The sequence below is a fragment of the Oncorhynchus gorbuscha genome, linkage group LG02 (genome assembly GCF_021184085.1).
Source record: "Oncorhynchus gorbuscha isolate QuinsamMale2020 ecotype Even-year linkage group LG02, OgorEven_v1.0, whole genome shotgun sequence".
NCBI classification, from domain to species: Eukaryota; Metazoa; Chordata; class Actinopteri; order Salmoniformes; family Salmonidae; genus Oncorhynchus; species Oncorhynchus gorbuscha.
The window spans coordinates 77,679,194-77,704,740 of record NC_060174.1 but is presented as its reverse complement, the minus strand read 5'-3'; the positions used below and the strand labels follow the sequence as shown (position 1 = coordinate 77,704,740).

The following is a 25,547-nucleotide window of genomic DNA, read 5'->3' as shown; positions in this document are numbered from 1 at the left end:
TCAATAACGTTACATTGCCACACTGACTAAAACTCACATTGCACTGATAAAATGTCAGAATATCAATATTCAATCCAATGGCCCGTGGTTTCATCGTTTGATTCAGGTCTAGTCTGATTGAAGCAAGAAAGGAATAGCTAACGTTAGCTAACTTTTGGCCAGCTCTCTCTAATGGTACATCAACTGACAAAAGCTGGCCAAGTTAATTTACTTCTGAAACTGACAAAACAAAGGCTACAAAACATTTCCGTACAAACAACAGCTATTAGATAGTAATAATAGACACCTCATATCTTTATCTCTGACAGATAACTAGAGGCTAGAGCTGACCTGGCTGTGGTATCTAGCGTAGCTTATTCATTCACCTCAGTCGACAGGGGATGAAACATTAGCTAACGTTTCATGTCAGTTACAATACTAGCTCAACACCGCGAATAAACACTAGTTTATTTTTGTTCTGTTAAATAACATTTACATCAGTCAACTAAAAAGTAGCCAGTTTCTGCTCTGCTCTGCTTGCGTTTACAACTAGGTGAAAGAACGCAACACATACAGACTGAACTATGCTCAACTCTCCGGTGCTGGTCCAGCCAGTGATTGTAAATGCAGCAGGCTGAAAACTCCAAACAGCCTGCCTGACTGCATGGAGGCATCCGCATGGCCCTTAAGCACACCGTTGCCACTTTTTGTATCACATTGCAACGATAAAACTGGGGCTTCTAGTCATATTTGAAAAGCGAGTCAGGTAAAGTGCTTTATTACGTCTTAAAGGGGCAGTGTTGTATTTTGAGACTGTCTTGAATAGCCAATAGGCAGAGAGTAGCATAATTTGTCTGATTCTTTTTAATAATGGTATGGGAATAATAATGAATTTTATTTTGTAAAGTAGTTTCAAGTGGAGGACAAGTGGATAAACAGGTTAATGTAAAGCCCTTTTCTCAAAAGTCTGATGGAATGTCAGCATTGAACACCACACATTGGCTGATACTGTAGTCTGAATAATAGAACAGCTATTTCCATGTTAAAATGTTATGGGATGCATTTTTTCTCCATTGTTGGTAGGGCACTCTGGTAGGCCTACATTATGATCAAATAGCCACAGCAGCTTACTTGGCCACTGTTAAAACTGCAACTTAAAACAGGTGCAGCCTCAGTGTTCACAGTAAACGCGTGCTGGAAGTTGTACAGAATTTTCACAACCAAGTTTGTGCTCAGCAGACCTCATTGCCTAAACATTTTGGGAAAATTGATTTTATGTCAGAGGTTATGCGAACTAAAACGACAAAGGTTAGGAAAATGTACGTAAAAGGAGAATTAGGTTAAGGTTAGAAAAAGGGTTATGGGAAGGGTTAACTAAACACTAGTTACCTTCTACGTGAACACGCAACCTTTGGATTGTGTGACTGTTGCGGTATACTCCCACACATCCCCCCCGACCAAGCTCCTTACTTAAAGTAACTAAACCATAAGTGCATATCATAAACTCAGCAAAAAAAGAAATGTCCTCTCACTGTCAACTGCGTTTATTTTCAGCAAACTTAACATGTGTAAAAATTTGTATGAACATAACAAGATTCAATAACTGAGACATACAGTTGAAGTCGTAAGTTTACATACGCCTTAGCCAAGTATTTTAAACTCAATTTTTCACAATTCCTGAGATTTAATCCTAGTAAAAATTCAATTTTAGGTCAGTTAGGATCACTACTTTATTTTAAGAAATGTCAGAATAATAGTAGAGAGATTTTCAGCTTTTATTTCTTTCATCACATTCCCAGTGGGTCAGAAATTTACATACACTCAATTAATATTTGGTAGCATTGCCTTTAAATTGTTTAACCTGGGTCAACTGTTTTGGGTAGCCGACCACAAGCTTCCCACAATAAGTTGGGTGAATTCTGGCCCATTCCTCCTGACAGAGCTGGTGTAACTGAGTCAGGTTTGTAGGCCTCCTTGCTCGCACACGCTTTTTCAGTTCTGCCCACACATTTTCTATAGGATTGAGGTCAGGGCTTTGTGATGGCCACTCCAATACCTTGACTTGGTTGTCCTTAAGCCATTTTGCCACAACTTTGGAAAAATGCTTGGGGTCATTGTCCATTTGGAAGACCCATTTGCGACCAAGCTTGAACTTCCTGACTGATGTCTTGAAATGTTGCTTCAATATATCCACATCATTTTCATTCCTCATGAAGCCATCTATTTTGTGAAGTGCACCAGTCCTTCCTGCAGCAAAGCACCCCCACAACATGATGCTGCCACCCCCGTGCTTTATGGTTGGGATGGTGTTCTCCGGCTTGCAAGCATCCCCCCCTTTCCTCCAAACATAACGATGGTCATTATGGACAAACAGTTCTATTTTTGTTTCATCAAACCAGAGGACATTTCTCCAAAAAGTACAGTCTTTGTCCACATGTGCAGTTGCAAACCGTAGTCTGTCTTTTTGTGGCTGTTTTGGAGCAGGGGCTTCTTCCTTGCTGAGCGGCCTTTCAGGTTATGTCGATATAGGACTCGCTTTACTGTGGATATAGATACATTTGTGCTGCTTCCTCCAGCATCTTCACAAGGTCCTTTGCTGTTGTTCTGGGATTGATTTGCACTTATCGCACCAAAGTACGTTCATCTCTAGGAGACAGAACGCGTCTCCTTCCTGAGCGGTATGACGGCTGCACGGTCCCATGGTGTTTATACTTGCGTATTATTGTTTGTACAAATGAACGTGGTACCTTCAGGCGATTGGAAATTGCTCCCAAGGATGAACCAGACTTGTGGAGGTCTACAATTTATTTTTCCTGAGGTCTTGGCAGATTTTTTTGATTTTCCCATGATGTCAAGCAGAGGCACTGAGTTTGAAGGTAGGCCTTGAAATACATCCACAGGTACACCTCCAAATGAATCAAATGATGTCAATTAGCCTATCAGAAGCTTCTAAAGCCATGACATTATTTTCTGGAATCTTCCAAGCTGTTTAAAGGCCCAGTCAACTTCGTGTAAGTAACTTCTGACCCACTGGAAATGTGATAGTGAATTATAAGTGAAATAATCTTTGAAATTACTAGTGTCATACACAAAGTAGATGTCCTAACCAACTTGCTAAAACTAGTTTGTTAACAAGAAATTAGTGGAGTGGTTGAAAAACTAGTTTTAATGACTCCAACCTAAGTGTATGTAAACTTTCGACATCAACTGTAAACTGAACAAGTTCCACAGACATGTGACTAACAGACATTGAATAATACGTCCCTGAACAATAGGGGGGGTCAAAATCAAAAGTAACAGTCAGTATCTGGTGTGGCCACCAGCTGCATTAAGTACTGCAGTGCATCTCCTCCTCATGGACACCAGATTTGCCAGTTCTTGCTGTGAGATGTTAAACCCACTCTTCCACCAAGGCACCTGCAAGTTCCCGGACATTTCTGGGGGGAATGGCCCTAGCCCTCACCCTCCGATCCAACAGGTCCTAGCCGTGCTCAATGGGATTGAGATCCGGGCTCTTCGCTGGCCATGGCAGAACACTTACATTCCTTTCTAGCAGTATGGCTAGTGGCATTGTCATGTTGGAGGGCATGTCAGGATGAGCCTGCAGGAAGGGTACCACATGAGGGAGGAGGATGTCTTCCCTGTAACGCACAGCGTTGAGATTGCCTGCAATGACAACAAGCTCAGTCCGATGATGCTGTGACAAACTGCCCAAGACGATGACGGACCCTCAACCTCCAAATGGATCCCGCGCCAGAGTACAGGCCTCGGTGTAACACTTATTCCTTCGACGATAAACGTAAATCCGACCATCACCACTGGTGAGACAAAACCACAGTGAAGAGCACTTTTTGCCAGTCCTGTCTAGTCCAGCGACTGTGGGTTTGTGCCCATAGGCCACGTTGTTGCCGGTGATGTCTGGTGAGGACCTGCCTTACAACAGGCCTACAAGCCCTCAATCCAGCCTCTCAGCCTATTGTGGATAGTCTGAGCACTGATGGAGGGATTGTGCATTCCTGGTTTAACTTGGGCACTTGTTGTTGCCATCTTGACCTGTCCCGCATGTGTGATGTTCGGATGTACCGATCCTGTGCAGGTGTTGTTACACATGGTCTGCCACTGCGAGGACAATCAGCTGTCCATCCTGTCTCCCTGTCGTGCTGTCTTAGGCGTCTCACAGTATGGACATTGCAATTTATTGCCCTGACCACATCTGCAGTCCTCATGCCTCCTTGCAGCATGCGTAAGGCAAGTTCATGCAGATGAGAAGGGATAATGGGCATCTTTCGTTTGGTGTTTTTCAGAGTCAGTAGAAAGGCCTCTTTAGTGTCCTAAGTTTTCATAACTGTGACCTGAATTGCCTATCGTCTGTAAACTGTTAGTGTCTTAACACCGTTCCAGAGGTGCATGTTCATTAATTGTTTATGGTTCATTGAACAAGCATGGGAAACGGTGTTTAAAACCATTTCCAAATTATCTTTGAAAGACAGGGTCCTGAAAATGGGATGTTTTTTTTTTTTTGCTGATTTTGTCTTGGAGGTGCATAAAAATATGTAATAGTATGGTTACGAGGCCAGGCAGCACTACTCAACATATTCAAGACATTACATAATAACCATGTTATTGAAACAGGAGGAATAACACCATGTAGGAAGTGAAGAAATAAAAGTGACCACTGGGATAAAACAGTTGGAAGATGGAAGTGCATAGGTCTACAGTACAATAAGCAATTGTGAGAATGGAGACATTTCCCTTTGCTGTAAAGTTGTCAAGACCGGTTCATGATGTTTGATTGATTTGTCTTTAATAATATCCATTAAGCAGTAGACACCATCACTCAATGAGTAGCTATAGAACACCATGACACTAAGATTGTGATATTCCCATTAAAGATGGTAAACCGGTAAGATATACAGCAAGCTTTATGGTTTATATGGCCTTGGATCCCATATAAAAGGTGTGGCAATTCTTACATTCTCCAATCCTCAACAGAGCGGACAGCTGTATTCAGCTGAAGTCTGACAACAACAAAAAACATTAACTTACTTCAATAAAACATGCTTTATAATCAAACAGTTTCTATATGAATAAAGACAAGGGTACTCTTAATATATCCTAAATTAAATGCCAATAAAATTCCCTGAAAAATAAGGCTTATAGCGCCCCCTTGTGACTCCTGAAAATCAATTTACTCATTATGGTAGGTCTAACACTGCAATGTGATAAGTTATATACAATAAGAACATTGGGTCTTTTTATAACTTTTTATTATTTTTTTTGACAAATATATATGAATGTTTAACTCTTAAGGAGACATTATTTGGAGAATTCTTTACAGAAAATGAACTCTCCTAAATAGACAAAAAACCTAGGAAATCATCATAAAACATCTACATGATAGAACTAACTATTTCGATTTGTGCCAAGGGAGAGAATGATACAACTTATTCATTGACAGTGAATTGATGCAAGTGATTCTTAAATTCAGTCCAATGTTATTTGGTGCTGACAAAAATAAACGTTCTTTCAAAAAGCCTGATGGGACTGTCATTTTCAGACATCTGAATTCTTATGGTTCATTGGGTTGACTGTTAGTTATGCATAAAGGCACACACGCATTGGTAATCCGCAGGTGAGCATTGCTATTTTTGGCAAGACATTGGTCCCGTTAGGCAGTACAATTATCCAAACAACTTAAACAAAAAAGATATACGCTTGCAGGAAAACAAATAAAATGATCAAAATATTTAGATCATTCATGTATGCAGGGAAATGTCTTCTAGTAAGTTAAAAACTGTATTGAGACCTAAATTAGGTTGGATATTTACTCAAAGATACAGTGGGTCAGCAGTATAGGACACCAACTCAGAAACCAGCTTTATGCTAATGAGAGCTTGAGGGAACACCAACTTTTTACAGAGGATGAAGTTCAGAAAGAGACCTGGTCTCCTGCTGTATGAAACCCTGGAGGCTTCTCTTTCCCTGCCTGAAGGTACTCTCCCTCCGGGAAAATGGTAATATGACAAGGAGCCTTAGGAGGGTTTCAATGTTACTAAAGCTCCTAATGTCTGATGCCTTCAGAGTGTCGAGCACAGTGGCTGGAAGATACCCAGACATGGGATCCAACCACTTCTCTCTCCAAGACTTCATCTCTGTGGGGAGTGAGGCCATGTCAGGCATGTCATCTTTATACATGCAGAAAAGGTGGGCATTTGCACTGCTGTTTTCCACCTTTGACATGGCATAAGGCACAATCTCAAGGCACCTCAGGGTACTGAGGACCTTCTCTGTGAAGAGCTCACTGACCTCAACAATGGAGTGCTCTACCACTTTCTGACTCACCGCCATTTTGTAAAACTGACTCAGGGGTTCTAGTAGCCCAGAGTGCAACAGCGTTATCTGCAGCTTGGAAGCTAAAGCGACAGCTTCCTCATACCAGGCCTTATGATGCGTGTCGATATCGCTCTTCAATTCATTGAGGGAAGTTAGGAGGTCAGGTAAGCTTTTCATAGCTAGCAACACATCTAGAGGTTTGCCCTGAAGAGATTGGCTCAGCTTTTTGGTCAAACTCAGGACATTCTTCAGCACGACAGCCGAGAAGATGAACTCAAAACTTCTGACTTTATTGAAGTACAGCAGTGCTTGGCCACTTCCTGAGCTACTCTCCTCACTTTTCTGCTCATTCAAGCACAGCATCACTACCTCAAGAAGCTCTACCATCAACTCATGCATTTCATGACTTTTCTCCCAGTTCTTAACAAGCTTGTCCCTATGCTCATTACCCTTCCCCTCATCATGTTGGAACATGGCAATGATCATGTCCTCCAGTTTGGTCTGTCGTTCTGTGTCCTCTGTGAGCCATTGTAACATGTTTTCTACAGACGCTGCACAGTCTGCTGCTGCCACTGCAGGAGATGACCTGGCTAGCCACACATTCAGAGAGAGAGTAGAGCTGACTGTTCGCATGGCCAGGGGGTATTTCTGGGATATTACAGCAGAAACAGCCCTCATCTGAGACCCTACCTCACCTACACTTAGCAAAGCTTGCCCTCTACAGTACTCCATGTTGAGCCCCAATTTCTCTGATAAGGCTGTTTCAATAGCATCAGCCAAGACAGCAGTGTCCTGGCTGAATGGGATGAAAGCTACAGTCTCCTCGCACTGAGTGTCCTGTTTTTCCAAGTACCTGATGCACAGGGGGACGTAGAGCTGTCCCTCGATCTCAACTGCCCGTTCCGTTATTATTGTAAAGAACTGTGAGTCCCAGAGTTCCTTGAGGATTTCCTCACGCACAGGTGGGTCGTAGAAAGACATGGCCTGCTTCTGACCTATGACCCCATCTTCTACTATCACAATACTGTCCTCTGCCTTCACGCCGTCCTCAGCTAACACAATGTCCACTACTTTTACATCGTCCTCTGCAAACATGACTTCCTCTGTTATCACGCAGACTTCTACTTTCCCGCCGCCCCCGGCCCCCACAATGTCCTCAGCGATCGCAACGTCCTCAGCGATCACAATGTCTGACTTTATCACAGCATCTTCCACTTTCACATAGTACTCTGCCTCCTCCTCTGCCTTCAGCTTTCCTGCAGGGAGTTGATCTGACGTACCAGCTTGGTGTTCCTCATCTGCCTGCTCATGTCTTCCATCAGGGTTTACATCCAAAGCTCTAAAATCTAAAATGCACACAGTTAAACCACCCCCCCTTCCCCTCATTTGCTTTATGATATCATATTCTACATGAACCTTGTAATAGTATGTCATGTTCATATGATTTAACATTTTCACTTACCACTTTCCAGCTTCAGACCTTCAATTTGTTTCTTCACCTAAATTATAAAACAGAAATCAGTACATTTACAACAAAGTTTAATATGTATGTCTTGTCAAGGGGTGAGTGGTGTTGATGTATTATTTCCTGTTATTATTTATCTGTAACTGAAAATGTATTTATAAAATATTGGAAAAATTATGCATACCTATACCAATAAAAATATGTCATAAATACATCAGCATTGGAATGATAAAAGGAGAATTGCTGTTATTGTACCTGCTCAAGACATGGGCTGCTTTCTGGGTCAACTTCGATGCACTTTTCAATTACCTCCCCTAGTCTTTGAACAGTTGGGTAATGCATAAGAAGCATCACAGTGTCTGTTTTACTGCCCTTGCAGACTGTGTTCTTCAGAAGAGCCCTCATGGAGTTCAGGGTGGTCTTCATCAGGTCCCACTCCATACTGACGCTTGGTAGAACAGCCACCAGTCTAAGCAGTCTGGTCACTGTGGGATGGCATTGAGACTCCGTGTGAAGCAGTATCTCAGAGATAGAAGCTGGTGGTGAGAGGTCTTGATATTTCTCTTTCCAGACAGAGGCCCAGTTACTGATATCCTGCTCTGCTGTGTCAGGGTCAGGGAGGTCACACAGGTAGAGACTGTATAGCTTGTCTGTTGACTCTGCACGGATTGGCTCTGAAATGGGCTGTGGATTGCAGGTGGGGAGCAGAGACAAGATCTTCAGGGCTTTTAAGTGACTGTCGGAGAAGTTGTACTTCATTTCATCAACGAGGCTGCTCAGTAGAGGAACACTCAAGTTGTCCCTGTAGTACATCTCTGGAGACCCATAAGAGTTAGCTTTCTCTGGGAAACATACTTGCTGAGGGGCCACCTTGGATGCTAGTTGGAATGCTTCCTCAAACCAAGGTGAATGTACAGTGCTTATGTTATCCAGCATCTTGTTCAGCGTTTCAATGATTGGTACTATCTTCTCCACTTCACAGATGATGTCAGCAGGGTTACCACAGCGGAAGACAGTGCTGCAGTTCCGAAGAGGAGAACAGGCATTCTTCAGGATCACAAGTGTGATGACAAAATCTGCATCTCGCAAAGCAGTGGCGAGAACCTGTGCATGTAGCGACATAGTTCCGGCATCATGGGAACTAACTGAATCCAAGCAACTCAAGACTCCCTCCAATGTGTTGACTAGGAGATCAAAAAAGTCCTCCCTCTTCTTCCACCTGGAGTAACAAGTTTCTGGAATCTCTTCCAAGGCCTCCCGAGGTGTATTCAGTAACCCATCCACGGCCTGTGCTAGCTCTGCCTCTAGCCCAGGTGACTGGTCAAAAAACAGTAAGAGGTCTTCCACAATTCGCAGCATCTTTGTGACAGGTGGGCAGTGTACGCTTCCTGCTAGCCAACAGGCAAGACCACAAGACTCACTGGGTGTGATGACAGACAGAGGATAGCTCTCAAGGAACCCCAAAGACATCTTCCTCAGGCTGTGACAACCTGAGCCCATGCGCATGATTGCTTGTCCACGACACTGACTCATCGGCAATCCCCAGTCTTCAGTTAGAGTCGTAGAGAGATTCTTGGCTTGAACATCAACATCACAGGATTCAAAAAATCGCAAAAAACCAATGAGCTCTACCTTGGGGACACATTGCCCAACATATCTGACAAAGACAGGCAGATAGCTCTTATTAGCAATTACAACGGGTTTATCTGTTATAAGAGAAAAGAAGGGGGACTCCTGTATTTCTGAGAGTATGACTTCCCTGATGGATTTTGTAAGAAGCTGTACCATTTCCTCCTCTCCTATTTTACACGTGAACTTCCCATCTCTTCCAAACCAGTGGCACATGCTGAGATCCTGGATGAGAAGGTCTTGATCTTCTTTGGAGAGTTCGGAAAGCTGGCACTTATTTTTCCCCAAACGTGCAGCCTGTCTGAACACTGCTTCTAAACTCTGTCGATTATCTCCAGTATGCCCATTCTCATCCACTGCTTTCATTTCTTGGTCTTTTTTCTTGTCAGAAGACTGTTGATTCTCAAGCTCCTCTGTTCTATCTTTGTCATGATCCACTGAAAATATGACAAAGGTGAATTAGTCAATTCAATTGACTCTTCTACCATAGAGTTCAGGTCTTTAATAAAAGTGGAAAAATAATTGAGAATAAAATTAAGGTGATTGTAAGGTGAATGAGAACAAGTGTTTCACTTGATAAAACCTGGGCCCCTCCCTATTACCAACATATACTAAATGGTAACAGTGTCATTACATAGTTATTAGCTAATAAATACTTAATGATCACATGGGGATTAACTGAAACAAAGCTTTGCCATCACATACCTTCCATGTTGGCTTCAGAGTTCTTCATCAGACTTTTGGATTCCTTATCCTGTGAATTTGATTTTCAATAGACATTATTAAAAGGAAATGATTTATTTTAAAAGGACATCGCTGTTTAGAATAGAATGCTCTGAAAGACTGCATAAAATATTAAAAACAATAATATTCATGGGGGGGCCTCCCGGGTGGCGCAGTGGTTAAGGGAGCTGTATTGCAGCGCCAGCTGTGCCATCAGAGACTCTGGGTTCGCGCACAGGTTCTGTCGTAACTGGCCGCGACCGGGAGGTCCGTGGGGCGACACAATTGGCCTAGCGTTGTCCGGGTTACGGGGGGCTTGGCCGGTAGGGATGTCCTTGTTTCATCGTGCACCAGCGACACCTGTGGCGGGCCGGGTGCAGTGCGCGCTCACCAAGGTTGCCAGGTGCACAGTGTTTCCTCCGACACATTGGTGCGGCTAGCTTCCGGGATGGATGCGCGCTGTGTTAAGAAGCAGTGCGGCTTGGTTGAGTTGTGTATCGGAGGACGCATGACTTTCAACCTTCGTCTCTCCCGAGCCCGTACGGGAGTTGTAGCGATGAGACAAAACAGTAGCTACTAAAACAATTGGATACCACGAAATTGGGGAGAAAAAGGGCTAATTTTTTTTTAATTACATTAATATTCATGGAAATGTATTTTGAAAACTTACCAAGCAGAAACCCTCTAAAGCCTGGGGTGTGACCTTCAAGCACTTAGTCACCATCCGGTCCAGATCTCTGCTGAAGTTGGTTCCCACCTGCAGCATGGCCAGACACGGGGACCTGTCCTTGGAGCTGGTGTTCCTCAGGTATTCCTGGAACATCTTGTGGCGCATCGCTTCCCCACAGTTCTCCAGTACTGTGCTGGGTAACACAGACATGATCCTCAGCAATGTATTGATGTTCCCAAAGTATTGCATGAGTGGCAGACGGAGAGTCTGAAAGATGGTGTCTGGGATGGTCACTGACGCAACTTTGGTCTTCCACTTCACCCTCCAGCAGCACAACTCTGTGAAGAAGTTGTCAGAGTCAGGCAGATCACTGGCGTAGAGAGGAGGCTTTGACCTCAGGATCTCAAACATGTAACTCACAGTCACAGAGCAGGGAACCAGGGATAAGAAGTTTAGGGCCTCTTTGTGGTCCTCAGAGAAATGATCCTTCACAGCATTGGTGAGGTTGTCCACTAGGGGCACACTCAGTGAATCTTTGTAATACAGAGCTGGCTTGATCATGCTATCCCTGGCCGCAGATGAATTATCAGGCACTTTTATCTGCACAACCAGACTCTGGGCAAGGGCACAGGCTTCGTCGAACCAATTCTGGTGAAAGACCTTGATGTTTGTTTTGACCCTGTTTAGAGTAGCCACTATACCACTGATCTGGCAAAGCTGTGACGCTGCGCTAAAATGATCCTTCTGGAGTCCTGCACTCAGCTCCCTGGTAAAGGACGAGGCATTCTTCAGGGCTACCATGGGAACAATGAAATCAAAGTCCCTTATCAAACGCAGCAGTGCTCCAGCTTTTAGAGAGAGTGAGGATTTCCATCTCTGTGGGTTGGTCTTGATTTTCTCCAAACATTCAACAAGGGGCTCCAGCATCTGCACAAAGACTTCATAGGAATCGTGCTTCTCCTGCCAGACGGTACAGAACTTACCCTGCAGTTCTTGAACCTTTTCATAGCTTTCCCTAAGACCAAATGCAATGACATGATCCAGCTGTTTCTCAAGCATAGGCGTGCTCCCAAAAAACATCAACACCTCCTCAAAAACATCCAGAGCCCGTTTGACTGACGGCACAGGGGTGGATTTTGACCACCATGTGTTAAACGAGTAACAAGAGCTGTGTGTGCATATTGCAAGGGGGTACTTTTCCTGGATTTTACAGGCAAAGGCTTTCAGCTTGTAGGAGACATCACCGGATCCTAGGTAGGCTTGACCTCTGCAGTAACACAAATCGAGACACCACTCTTTGGTGACAATTTCCAATATGCGCTCTGACATGGCATCGCAGTCAAAATCCACATCCAGAAAACCCATGAGCTCCAATCGCATGACATCAAAACTGTCCACAAACCTGAGGAAGAGGGGAAGATATTTTTTCTCCCCTAACTTCACAACGCGGTCGATGAACAGAGAGAAAAAGGAAGTGCCAACTTCCAAAAGTATTCCCTCCCTGACTGCATCCTCGCATACTCTGAGAACTTCTTTCATCTCAGACTTCGATACATATTTCAATGTGTCTTCAACCTCACCATCCTGTTCAGCAGAGGCCTCACCAGGCTGTCTGCTCTGGCTGTTATATGCCGCTGTCACAGCAGCCTGCAGAGCAGATTTGAGCGCCTCCTTATTAGTCTCTGAGGCTACGCATTTTGGTTGCTCCACTCTCTCCATCTCCAAGACCATTTCCTGTGGTTCTTTTTGTGTTTCATCAACATTCTCCTTTAGAGTGTGTTTTCCATCACTCTCAGAGACTGGTTCTGAAATAAAGCAGTCAAGAGCATGAGCCATGAATGATGAATGAATAAACATGGGTATTAAGGCAAATATATTTATATACACCATGGGGCAATAAATACTACATAATATATATTAATACTATTATTTCTTACCAGCTGCAGAGTGCATCTCCATCACCTCATCATCCTATGAACATAGACAATAAAAGCATTAGCAAAATACAGCTTTTGTTCAGTTACCGGGACTTACAAATGCAAATATTAGTAAAATAACAACACAAAAGTTAAGAAATATTCAACATCCACTTAGGGTAACTTCATTTTATGTTTTTCAAATTATTTGAAATCTTCAGTTTGTGTGAGTGCTAGGCAAATACTTTTATATAAAAATAAATTTACCATATGCAACAACTGCAATATGTCAGGATGCTTCTCCACATAGGACTCCACCATGTCTTCAACATTGAAGTGCACATCTTGATTGACATAGACAAATGCCATGTTGCACAGTCTCTGATCCTCCGGTGTGGCTATCAGGTAAGACTGGTACCGCTCCAGCACCATGTTGTACTGCCCATACACGTCTGCCTCTGCGTTCACACAGGGGATGGTGCCCAGAACTCTCAGCAGGCTCTGCACATTTGGGTAAAATGCAATGTCTGGGATTTTCAATGTTGCAAACACTGTTGTGGGTAGGATCCTCCGCTTGCTAGCATGTCTCCACTTCACCTCCCAGCAACCAAGCTCATCGTAAAACGTGTCGGGTCGAGCAAGGTTGTTCAAGTTCGCATCCGCCACTTTATCCCTGCGGATACTGAAATTATGGTCAGCCATATAAGACGGCACCAACGAGAGCCATCTCAGAATCCGAACCATCTCCGTGCTGAACACCCTCTTTACCTCCGCAACAAGGTACTGTAAGATCTGCCTGCTCAGAGTCTCTCTGTAGAAATCCTCCAGAGGGGTTTCAGTTGCACCTGCCTCACCAGTATCAGGTGAGCTCTCCTCCGGCCTAGCAACCTCCACTCCCAGCTTTTTAGCCCTGCCCACTGCGTCAGAAAACCACTTCCTGTGGAATATTGCTATCTCCTGCAGATGTTTGTTGACCAGCTTTAAGGCGTTGGAGATTGTGTACTGCAAGGTGCTGCTGATGCTGATGGCTCCCCTGAGACTCGGGTTGAGGATGCTCACACAACAGAGGGTATTCTTCAGGACAACCAGGGTGATGAGGAAATTGAAGTTCTTTAGGATCGGCTTGAGCTTGGCCATCTGCTCACAGGTAGCAGTGTCTGCGTTTGCAGCCGAGCACACCTCATTGATGCAGGCGAGGAATGGCTCAAGAATGTCCAACATGGTGTGGAAGGCATCAACACCATACTCCCAGGTGTTCTGGCAAGCCTCTGTGATCCTGTCCACTTCACCTTTAAGGTGGCCGTAAGATGACTTGATCTTCCCTTCCAGTCTTTCCCAAAGATCTGGGGACCCTCTAAGCATTGTGGCGACCTCCTCCACTGTGTTCACAACCTTCTGGATGGAAGGCATGGGCATGGAGCGGATGAGCCACATGTTAAAGGCGTATGGGTCACTAGGTGCTAGCACTACCTGAGGAAACTCCTGCAGAATCCTGCTGGTGAGATCCTTCATTTTCTGACATAGAATGCCTGTGGTCAGGTAGGTGAGTCCTCGACAATGCTCCATCCGCAGCCCCCACTTATTCCGTATTTCTGAGAGCAGCATGTAAAACAGACCCTCAGAATCTGCATCACAGGGCAGGAACCCCATGAGGTGTTTCTGAGGGAAACCTGCCACAGTGACGGACCTGATGAAAACTGGGATCTGATCTTTTCCCTCTATGTTTGTGACATCTTGCAGCAGAATGGAGAAAAAGCGTGCCAACCTTAAACTGTTCCGGATCTCCTCCCGCATGAGGTTCTCACTGAACTGGAGGACATCTTTCTGGTCAATTCTTTCAACACAGATGGGGTTGAGAGACTGTTGTCCCCTGTGGCCTCCCATCGGCTCATCAGTGTTGGGGTTTGCATCGTTCCCTATGCTGAATCCAGTGAAGGCAAGAGTTTCCTTGAAGTAGACTTTAAGGATTTCCTTTGCTTTGGAGTTGGAGACATCCTCTCTCCTTTGGTCCTCTTGCGATAGATCACATGTTGCACTATTCTCTCCTGGCTTATCTTTCACCTCAGTTGGAGCATCTTCTGAAGTAAAGGAGTAAACATGGACATGTGATTGAAACACATTTATTGAATAAATATGTCAAGACATTTCTACAAATATCCTTTTAAAAGGGTGTACTTTTCTTAGAGGGCTATCCCAATACAGACCACATGACTATGCACTGCCATGAAGTTGTGAACCAATTACTTAAAATGTCATTTTTGGTAGGAAAATAGATGGCTAAATATGGGAATATTAAATTGTTATGGTAAAACAAACGAGAAAAAGATATTGATTTACCAAACCAATCACCTTTAGCTTTCTTCAAGGTTGCAAACTCCACCTCACTCTAAAGGAATAAAAAATATAATTAGCTGTAGACTGGAGTTAATGCAATAGGATCAGATTATACACTGATCAGGTTAGGATGACTATATACACACACTTACTGAGATCAGGTTAGGATGACTATATACACACACTTACTGAGATCAGGTTAGGATGACTATATACACACACTTACTGAGATCAGGTTAGGATGACTATATACACACACTTACTGAGATCAGGTTAGGATGACTATATACACACACTTACTGAGATCAGGTTAGGATGACCATATACACACACTTACTGAGATCAGGTTAGGATGACTATATACACACACTTACTGAGATCAGGTTAGGATGACCTATATACACACACTTACTGAGATCAGGTTAGGATGACTATATACACACACTTACTGAGATCAGGTTAGGATGACCATATGGGGTACAGCATTGTGTGGTTTAAACATGATAGAATACTTACAGGTTCTCTTATTCTCTTATTCCCATTGCGGCCTGATGGATTGTTCAAATGTGTTGTAAAATCAAATATGGTTGGCATAGCACCCTCTTTCAAGGATGTTCTTAAAGTGCTCTGAAAAAGAAACAAGCAAATCCTTATTATGACTACTTTATTAAGAAAGAACCTCCAGGGAGAAGCATGACCTTTTAATACGGATAAAACCTTGTTTTCAATGTTGACCTACCAGTGGCCTTCAGAAAAGCTTGAGTGCATTATGATTAAGCTAGTCTCAACAAAGGAATACCGTAATTTCCGGACTATAAGCTGCTACTTTATTCCCACGCTTTGAACCTCGTGGTTTATACAATGACGCGGCTAATTTATGGATTTTTCCCGCTTTCACAAGATTGATGCCGCCAAAAAAACTGAGCACTGTCACATAATGTGACGTAAATCGAGCGCGCTCAAACTTCCCATCATTCTGATTACGGTAGTAATTTTGTCACCCTCATCATGGCAAAGACACAGAGAAATGCATATGATGCAGCTTTCAAGTTGAAGGAGATCGATCTGGCTGTTGGAAATGGAAAGAGCTACTGCATGGGAGCTTGGCCTTAATGAGTCGATGATAAGATGTTGGAAACAGCAGCGTGAGGAACTCACTCAGTGCAAAAAGACAACAAAAGCTTTCAGAGGGAAGAAAAGCAGATGGCCCAAAGTATTTGCAGCCACTCGACCTCAGTGTAAATCATGCATTTAAGGTGGCGCTCCGTGTTCAGTGGGAGGCTTGGATGACAAGTGGGGAGAAATCCTTCACTAAAACGGGCCGCATGTGAAGAGCAATTTATGGTCAAGTCTGCCAGTGGGTCCTGACAATGTGGAGCATTGTCAAAAAATCCACTATCAACGGGTTTGGAAAGGCTGGACTGCTGCGTGTTGAAGGGGCATCATGAGCTCAGCGGGGTATTTGCCTCCGGATGAAAGTGACGAGAGCAACAATGAAAACGATCCAACATTGGATGAAGCAATTCCAAGGCTATTCCGACACCGAAGGAGATGACTTCAGTGGTTTCAGTGCACAGGAGGAGGAAGATAGTGACCAAGTTCATTTGTTTCAATGTACCGGTAGGCACCTGCGGCTTATAGACATGTGCAGCTTATTTATGTACAAAATACATATTTTTTTAATAATTCAGTGGGTGCGGTTTATATTCAGTTGCGCTTAATAGTCCAGCAATTACGGTACATGACTTAAACCTCACATCACACAGCATGTGGGAGACATATTCCACTACAGTTTTGTATTATCCTAAGCACGTGAGAAGACGTTATTTTCGGTGTGCAAGAGTTTGTGTTCTGAATCCATTAACATAAAACAATATGATATATTGCACAAGCTAGGTTAGCTAGCAAGCTCCGGAGGCGTTTCAATGGCGCAACTTAGCTAGCTTGCTAATGAGCAATAGCATAACTTTAAATGTACAGTTAATACGGTATTGCACACTATTTAAGCCTACATCCCAAATCTGCTCATTGGGTCTATTGGCTAATGCATAGATGAGTCACCTCCTGAATAGATAGTCTAACTCAAGTCCCCTCTATTACTGAACAATATGACAACTGAATGAAAGTATAAAAGGAATGCTTTTTGGAAATATAAATGTTTATTCAGTAGATACTTACATCACAACAGATCAAGGAAGGCTCAAAATGATTTGCACATATTTTGAAGGAATTGTGCAACTCCTCAGGGGTTTTTGGCTCCAAGTCAGTTCGATGACAATTATTCAACCATTGTTTACATCTGAAAGGAAGAATTAAGAGGTTAAAATGTCATAACTGCAATATGGATAGGCCTGCCCCTAGCCCATGTTATTCACCTTGATGAATGAGGTCTATCTGCATATCACTAGCAAACCATGTACCTGTTTAGCGAAAATGGAAGGTATATCCGTAATCCGTAGAACATTGTGCTTAAAAAGGCATCACCAGACTGATTTGTTCTTGCAATGTAGTCTGACATTTCAGATTTACATTTTGGTAATTTAGCAGACACTCGCATCCAGAAGATGTTCTCATTGCAAGTTAAAGCGTACTGTTTGCTAGCTTGACATGTGTAGTAATGTTATTCTAATCAGAAATGTATTTGCATTGTGTTCTGGATAAAGTGCAGAGGTTTGATGGCACAAGCGGGGAGCCCAGCCAACAGAGAATTGCTGTAGTCCAAACGGGATTTGACAAATGCCTGGATTTGGACCTGCGCAGCTGCTTGTGTATTTTTTTATATTTTTATTTCACCTTTATTTAACCAGGTAGGCAAGTTGAGAACAAGTTCTCATTTACAATTGCGACCTGGCCAAGATAAAGCCAAGCAGTTCGACAGATACAACGACACAGAGTTACACATGGAGTAAAACAAACATACAGTCAATAATACAGTATACACAAGTCTATATACGATGTGAGCAAATGACGTGAGAAGGGAGGTTAAGGCTAAAAGGCCATGGTGGCAAAGTAAATACAATATTGCAAGTAAAACACTGGAATGGTAGTTTTGCAATGGAAGCATGTGCAAAGTAGAAATAAAAATAATGGGGTGCAAAGGAGCAAAATAAATAAATTAATTAAATACAGTTGGGAAAGAGATAGTTGTTTGGGCTAAATTATAGGTAGGCTATGTACAGGTGCAGTAATCTGTGAGCTGCTCTGGCAGTTGGTGCTTAAAGCTAGTGAGGGAGATAAGTGTTTCCAGTTTCAGAGATTTTTGTAGTTCGTTCCAGTCATTGGCGGCAGAGAACTGGAAGGAGAGGCGGCCAAAGAAATAATTGGTTTTGGGGGTGACCAGAGAGATCTACCGGTTGGAGCGAGTGGTCGCATCTGCACGTCGCTCCAACGGGTAGTATAACTTTTTCATTATATTTCATTATATCACAACGGTTTGATTTGTCTTATCTTAGCAATTTCTTCTCAGCTAGCTACATAGCCGTCTTTGTATCAAAGATAATTGCGTAATTATCGTATTTCGCCGTCCTAACGTAGTCTTCACTAGCCAGCTAGCTAACGTCCACTGATTAGCTGCACTGGAGAAACTATTACACTCAACTGAACGACTTGATTAGTTTAGTGTTAGCTAGCTACATAGCTGTCTTTGCTGTCTTCGTATCATCGTATCATCGTATCCAAGATAATTGTGTTGTTTAGGTTTAGAGTGTGTAGTCTTAGAGTGATTATCTTAATTTACCGAGGTTAGCTAGCCAGCTATTTGTCGTCCTTAACGTAGGTGACTCTGCTAGCTAGCCAACAGCTAGCCAACGCTAGCCAACGTCTTCTGTATAGAACTCAACTACCCGGTTGCATTCACAGGTTGTATCACATTTTCACTTCATTTCATTACAGTACAACGGTTTGATTTGTTTGATCGTAGCTAGCTACTTAGCTAGCTACATAGCCGTCTTTGTATCAAAGATAATTGTGTAGTCTAGAGCGATTTTCTAGGTTCGCTAGCCATCCATTGTCGTTCTTTTAACGCAACGTAACGTAAACAACACTGCTAGCTAGCCTGCTAGCCCCCGAATAGCAACACTGCAGAAACTATTACACTCAACGGAACGACTTGATTAGTGTAGTGTCAACAACGCACCCACTGCCAGCTGGCCTACTTCAGCAGTACTGTATCATTTTAATCATTTTAGTCAATAAGATTCTTGCTACGTAGCTTAACTTTCTGAACATTCGAGACGTGTAGTCCACTTGTCATTCCAATCTCCTTTGCATTAGCGTAGCCTCTTCTGTAGCCTGTCAACTATGTGTCTGTTTATCCCTGTTCTCTCCTCTCTGCACAGACCATACAAACGCTCCTCACCGCGTGGCCGCGGCCACCCTACTCTGGTGGTCCCAGCGCGCACGACCCACGTGGAGTTCCAGGTCTCCGGTAGCCTCTGGAACTGCCAATCTGCGGTCAACAAGGCAGAGTTCATCTCAGCCTATGCCTCCCTCCAGTCCCTCGACTTCTTGGCACTGACGGAAACATGGATCACCACAGACAACACTGCTACTCCTACTGCTCTCTCTTCGTCCGCCCACGTGTTCTCGCACACCCCGAGAGCGTCTGGTCAGCGGGGTGGTGGCACCGGGATCCTCATCTGTCCCAAGTGGTCATTCTCTCTTTCTCCCCTTACCCATCTGTCTATCGCCTCCTTTGAATTCCATGCTGTCACAGTTACTAGCCCTTTCAAGCTTAACATCCTTATCATTTATCGCCCTCCAGGTTCCCTCGGAGAGTTCATCAATGAGCTTGATGCCTTGATAAGCTCCTTTCCTGAGGACGGCTCACCTCTCACAGTTCTGGGCGACTTTAACCTCCCCACGTCTACCTTTGACTCTTTCCTCTCTGCCTCCTTCTTTCCACTCCTCTCCTCTTTTGACCTCACCCTCTCACCTTCCCCCCTACTCACAAGGCAGGCAATACGCTCGACCTCATCTTTACTAGATGCTGTTCTTCCACTAACCTCATTGCAACTCCCCTCCAAGTCTCCGACCACTGCCTTGTATCCTTTTCCCTCTCGCTCTCATCCAACACCTCCCACACTGCCCCTACTCGGATGGTATCGCGCCGTCCCAACCTTCGCTCTCTCTCCCCCGCTACTCTCTCCTCTTCCATCCTATCATCTCTTCCCTCCGCTCAAACCTTCTCCCACCTATCTCCTGATTCTGCCTCCTCAACCCTCCTCTCCTCCCTCTCTGCATCCCTTGACTCTCTATGTCCCCTATCCTCCAGGCCGGCTCGGTCCTCCCCTCCCGCTCCGTGGCTCGATGACTCATTGCGAGCTCACAGAACAGGGCTCCGGGCAGCCGAGCGGAAATGGAGGAAAACTCGCCTCCCTGCGGACCTGGCATCCTTTCACTCCCTCCTCTCTACATTTTCCTCCTCTGTCTCTGCTGCTAAAGCCACTTTCTACCACGCTAAATTCCAAGCATCTGCCTCTAACCCTAGGAAGCTCTTTGCCACCTTCTCCTCCCTCCTGAATCCTCCGCCCCCCCCCCTCCTCCCTCTCTGCAGATGACTTCGTCAACCATTTTGAAAATAAGGTCGACGACATCCGATCCTCGTTTGCTAAGTCAAACGACACCGCTGGTTCTGCTCACACTGCCCTACCCTGTGCTCTGACCTCTTTCTCCCCTCTCTCTCCAGATGAAATCTCGCGTCTTGTGACGGCCGGCCGCCCAACAACCTGCCCGCTTGACCCTATCCCCTCCTCTCTTCTCCAGACCATTTCCGGAGACCTTCTCCCTTACCTCACCTCGCTCATCAACTCATCCCTGACCGTTGGCTACGTCCCTTCCGTCTTCAAGAGAGCGAGAGTTGCACCCCTTCTGAAAAAACCTACACTCGATCCCTCCGATGTCAACAATTACAGACCAGTATCCCTTCTTTTCTCTCCAAAACTCTTGAACGTGCCGTCCTTGGCCAGCTCTCCCGCTATCTCTCTCTGAATGACCTTCTTGATCCAAATCAGTCAGGTTTCAAGACTAGTCATTCAACTGAGACTGCTCTCCTCTGTATCACGGAGGCGCTCCGCACTGCTAAAGCTAACTCTCTCTCCTCTGTTCTCATCCTTCTAGATCTATCGGCTGCCTTCGATACTGTGAACCATCAGATCCTCCTCTCCACCCTCTCCGAGTTGGGCATCTCCGGCGCGGCCCACGCTTGGATTGCGTCCTACCTGACAGGTCGCTCCTACCAGGTGGCGTGGCGAGAATCTGTCTCCTCACCACGCGCTCTCACCACTGGTGTCCCCCAGGGCTCTGTTCTTGGCCCTCTCCTATTCTCGCTATACACCAAGTCACTTGGCTCTGTCATAACCTCACATGGTCTCTCTTATCATTGCTATGCAGACGACACACAATTAATCTTCTCCTTTCCCCCTTCTGATGACCAGGTGGCGAATCGCATCTCTGCATGTCTGGCAGACATATCAGTGTGGATGACGGATCACCACCTCAAGCTGAACCTCGGCAAGACGGAGCTGCTCTTCCTCCCGGGGAAGGACTGCCCGTTCCATGATCTCGCCATCACGGTTGACAACTCCATTGTGTCCTCCTCCCAGAGCGCCAAGAACCTTGGCGTGATCCTGGACAACACCCTGTCATTCTCAACTAACATCAAGGCGGTGGCCCGTTCCTGTAGGTTCATGCTCTACAACATCCGCAGAGTACGACCCTGCCTCACACAGGAAGCAGCGCAGGTCCTAATCCAGGCACTTGTCATCTCCCGTCTGGATTACTGCAACTCGCTGTTGGCTGGGCTCCCTGCCTGTGCCATTAAACCCCTTCAACTCATCCAGAACGCCGCAGCCCGTCTGGTGTTCAACCTTCCCAAGTTCTCTCACGTCACCCCGCTCCTCCGTTCTCTCCACTGGCTTCCAGTTGAAGCTCGCATCCGCTACAAGACCATGGTGCTTGCCTACGGAGCTGTGAGGGGAACGGCACCTCAGTACCTCCAGGCTCTGATCAGGCCCTACACCCAAACAAGGGCACTGCGTTCATCCACCTCTGGCCTGCTCGCCTCCCTACCACTGAGGAAGTACAGCTCCCGCTCAGCCCAGTCAAAACTGTTCGCTGCCCTGGCCCCCCAATGGTGGAACAAACTCCCTCACGACGCCAGGACAGCGGAGTCAATCACCACCTTCCGGAGACACCTGAAACCCCACCTCTTTAAGGAATACCTAGGATAGGTTAAGTAATCCCTCTCACCCCACCCCCCCTAAGTTTTAGATGCACTATTGTTAAGTGACTGTCCCACTGGATGTCATAAGGTGAATGCACCAATTTGTAAGTCGCTCTGGATAAGAGCGTCTGCTAAATGACTTAAATGTAAATGATGTAATGTACCTGCTGGAGCGTGTGCTACAGGTGGGAGATGCTATAGTGACCAGCGAGCTGAGATAAGGGGGGACTTTACCTAGCAGGTTTTTGTAGATGACATGGAGCCAGTGGGTTTGGCGACGAGTATGAAGCGAGGGCCAGCCAACGAGAGCGTACAGGTCGCAATGGTGGGTAGTATATGGGGCTTTGGTGACAAAACGGATTGCACTGTGATAGACTGCATCCAATTTGTTGAGTAGGGTATTGGAGGCTATTTTGTAAATGACATCGCCAAAGTCGAGGATTGGTAGGATGGTCAGTTTTACAAGGGTATGTTTGGCAGCATGAGTGAAAGATGCTTTATTGCGAAATAGGAAGCCAATTCTAGATTTAACTTTGTATATTTGTAAGAGGATTAATCAACAACATTGTAGTTACTCCACAATACTAACCATATTGACAAAGTGAGAAGAAGAAAGCCTGAACAGAATACAAAGATTCCAAAAACATGCAACCTGTTTGCAACAAGGCACTAAAGTAATAATGAAAAATATGTGGCAAAGAAATTAACTGTCCTGAATACAAAGTGTTACAGTTGGTGTAAATCCAATTAAACACATTACTGAGTACCTCTCTCTGTATTTTCAAGCATAGTGGTGGCTGCATCATGTTATGAGTATGCTTGTAATCGCTAAGGATTGGGGAGTATTTCAGAATAAAAACGAAACCGAATTAAGCTAAACGCAGGCAAAATCCTAGAGGAAAACCTGGTTCAGTGTGCTTTCCACCAGGCACTGGGAGATTAATTCACTTTTCAGCGGGACAATAACCTAAAACACAAGGTCGAATCTACACGAGTTGCTCAACAAGAATACAATGAATTATCATGAGTGGCCGAGTTACAGTTGACTTAAATCGGCTTGAAAATATATGTCAAGAACAGAAAATTGTCTAGCAATGATCTTGCAGAATTTTGAAAAGAATAATGTGCAAATATTGTACAATCCAGGTGTGCAAAGCTCTTAGAGACTTACCCAGAAAGACAAAAAAAACGAATCTCTGCGAAAGGTGATTGTAACATGTATTGACTCAGAGCTGTGAATACTTATGTCTATTTCATTTTCAAAACAGTTGCATAATTATTTTTATTTTTTAAAATCCACTTTGTCATTATGGGGTATTGTGTGTAGATGGGTGAGATATATATTTTTTTTAATCAATTTTTAAATCCAGCTGTAACAAAATGTGGAATAAGTCAAGGGGTATGAATACTTTCTGAAGGCACTGTAATGTTGGTATAATGGAGGCTTTAGCAGTTTAATGCCTTAACATGTTCAACATCATAAAAACTGGTCTTCCCCAACTTGTACAAAAATAAATACTATAGTCAGTGCCTATTAAGTAACAGGTTTCATCTTAAAATCACCCATAAATCCCCAATTTTGAGATGGGGAATGGAAGTGGTGTGCAACAGTGAGTTGCAATTGAAAGCATGCTTCACAAAAAAAGATTAATAAAAAAAATTATAGTCTGACTATCTATGGGTAAAACTAACAGGGTTAGTTATCCACCAGAAAACCTCAAATTGCCAAAAAGAGTAGAACTCTTTTCTTTTATGCTATGATTTGACAATTAGATGTTCAATGTTTCTTTTGAAAAATATATTTTAAAAGGAATAGTTTCACCATATTAAAATGAGTTCAGTTCACATAACAGGGTTGACCTTAAATTGAGGGACAGATGGAAACGCAAATCACAATAGATAAATAATAATCTTGAGAAATGACTGTCAAATCAACAAAATAACTATGGCTTTACAATGACGGATAAATGCTGGGGTTAAGTGGATTAAAATCGTCATAAGTCACAGAGGGTGCACGGAGGGACATAAAAATAAATGTTTTACAGCGAATTTCCTGCAATGCTACACATTTTGCCAAAGGGTGGAGAGAAACGTCTGCAGTTTTCAATATTAAATCTGAGTGAGACTGACTAACAAAATCCAATGGGGGCACCCCGGCCGGTATTTCAACTATGATTACAAAGTTCCGGTAGCTGGCTGCTAGACTAATTTACCAATCTTAAAAATGTTAGCTGACATGGTCTAATTGAGTGACCATCAGTGAACGTAACAAGAATATAATAGATGACGCACAACCAAAGTTCTAAATTGCACCTTGTGTATACTAATATTCTAACTTGCTACTATTCTAAATTGAGAACCCGACTGAATTGTTTTGTTGTTTTTTTACCCAAGGGCCTGGTCTATACTTTGGTCTATACCCGATTTATATTCATGAACCTCACAGCATATTTGGACCATAATCAACATGAGGAGGTTGTTATTACCTGCTAGCTACATCAAGCCAGATGGTCTGCTAGCCAATTGTGTTATTTACACAATTGCAAGAGGAAGTTGTCAGATTAAAGTTTTCATAACTTTGTGGGCTCAACAGAGACTACCATCCCACTAAAACAGACTTTTCATGGATCCTTTGATAAATAATACTGCATCCGATTCCTCAACCAGAATGTAGCCTTTTAGCAAGCTAATTGGCTAGTTCCATCTTTGACATGAACTATTACCATCAACGCTAGCACAAGCTAGGTTAGCTAGCTAGCTGACTCCGTACTGTTTCAATGCCAATGAGGAATACAAAGATAACTTTAAAAGTAGCTAGAGTTAATAAGGGATTGGAAACTATTTAACATAACTTACCCCTCCGGGTCCAAAGGGAATCTGAAAAAGGGGACGTCTGATTTATCTGTGTAGATATTACAATTTGGTGCGGCACAGCGCTTGGGCATTTTGGGATCCATGCACTCACTGGTCGTTCAGAAGTCTTGCATCGTGAAATTAATCAGAAATCCACCCGTTTTTAATCTTTAGCTCAATATTAGCACAACGTCTTGAAATTAACTTTGTAGCTAAGTTCATTATTTAATTCCGGAAAAAAGTTGATTTGTTGCGTGGTGTAGTTAGTCGCCTGTGTGTTCATAAATCAGGAAGAACATCAGTCTTGTCAGCCACACGAGAAAAGTACTTCCGGGTCACGGAATTTCGAAAACGTTCCAAATCAAAGTTCTCTACGTCGTAACAGAAAAATATCATTAATATGTATTTATTAAGTTGAATAAA

The 25,547-nt window shown here is 43.9% G+C and overlaps 1 protein-coding gene across 5 annotated transcripts in view; it reads right to left on the bottom strand.

The window, feature by feature from the left end:
* Positions 1-5,229: 5,229 nt before the first annotated feature.
* Positions 5,230-25,547, bottom strand: part of si:dkey-250d21.1 — a 29,617-nt gene continuing 9,299 nt past the window's right edge. The window contains exons 1-11 of one of the 5 annotated variants that reach the window (XM_046322770.1): positions 25,128-25,419; positions 17,228-17,348; positions 15,566-15,676; positions 15,053-15,101; positions 12,983-14,793; positions 12,737-12,770; positions 10,800-12,604; positions 10,112-10,160; positions 8,033-9,843; positions 7,775-7,811; positions 5,230-7,658 (exon numbers count right to left, since the gene is read on the bottom strand). In XM_046322770.1, the coding sequence (XP_046178726.1) occupies positions 5,893-7,658; positions 7,775-7,811; positions 8,033-9,843; positions 10,112-10,160; positions 10,800-12,604; positions 12,737-12,770; positions 12,983-14,793; positions 15,053-15,101; positions 15,566-15,676; positions 17,228-17,348; positions 25,128-25,228 (7,695 nt within the window). In that variant the 5' untranslated portion in view covers positions 25,229-25,419 and the 3' untranslated portion in view covers positions 5,230-5,892. Of the gene's footprint in view, positions 7,659-7,774; positions 7,812-8,032; positions 9,844-10,111; positions 10,161-10,799; positions 12,605-12,736; positions 12,771-12,982; positions 14,794-15,052; positions 15,102-15,565; positions 15,677-17,227; positions 17,349-25,127; positions 25,420-25,547 lie in introns of those variants that run through there. The other 4 variants (XM_046322780.1, XM_046322787.1, XM_046322794.1 and 1 more) reach the window with 4 other exon arrangements.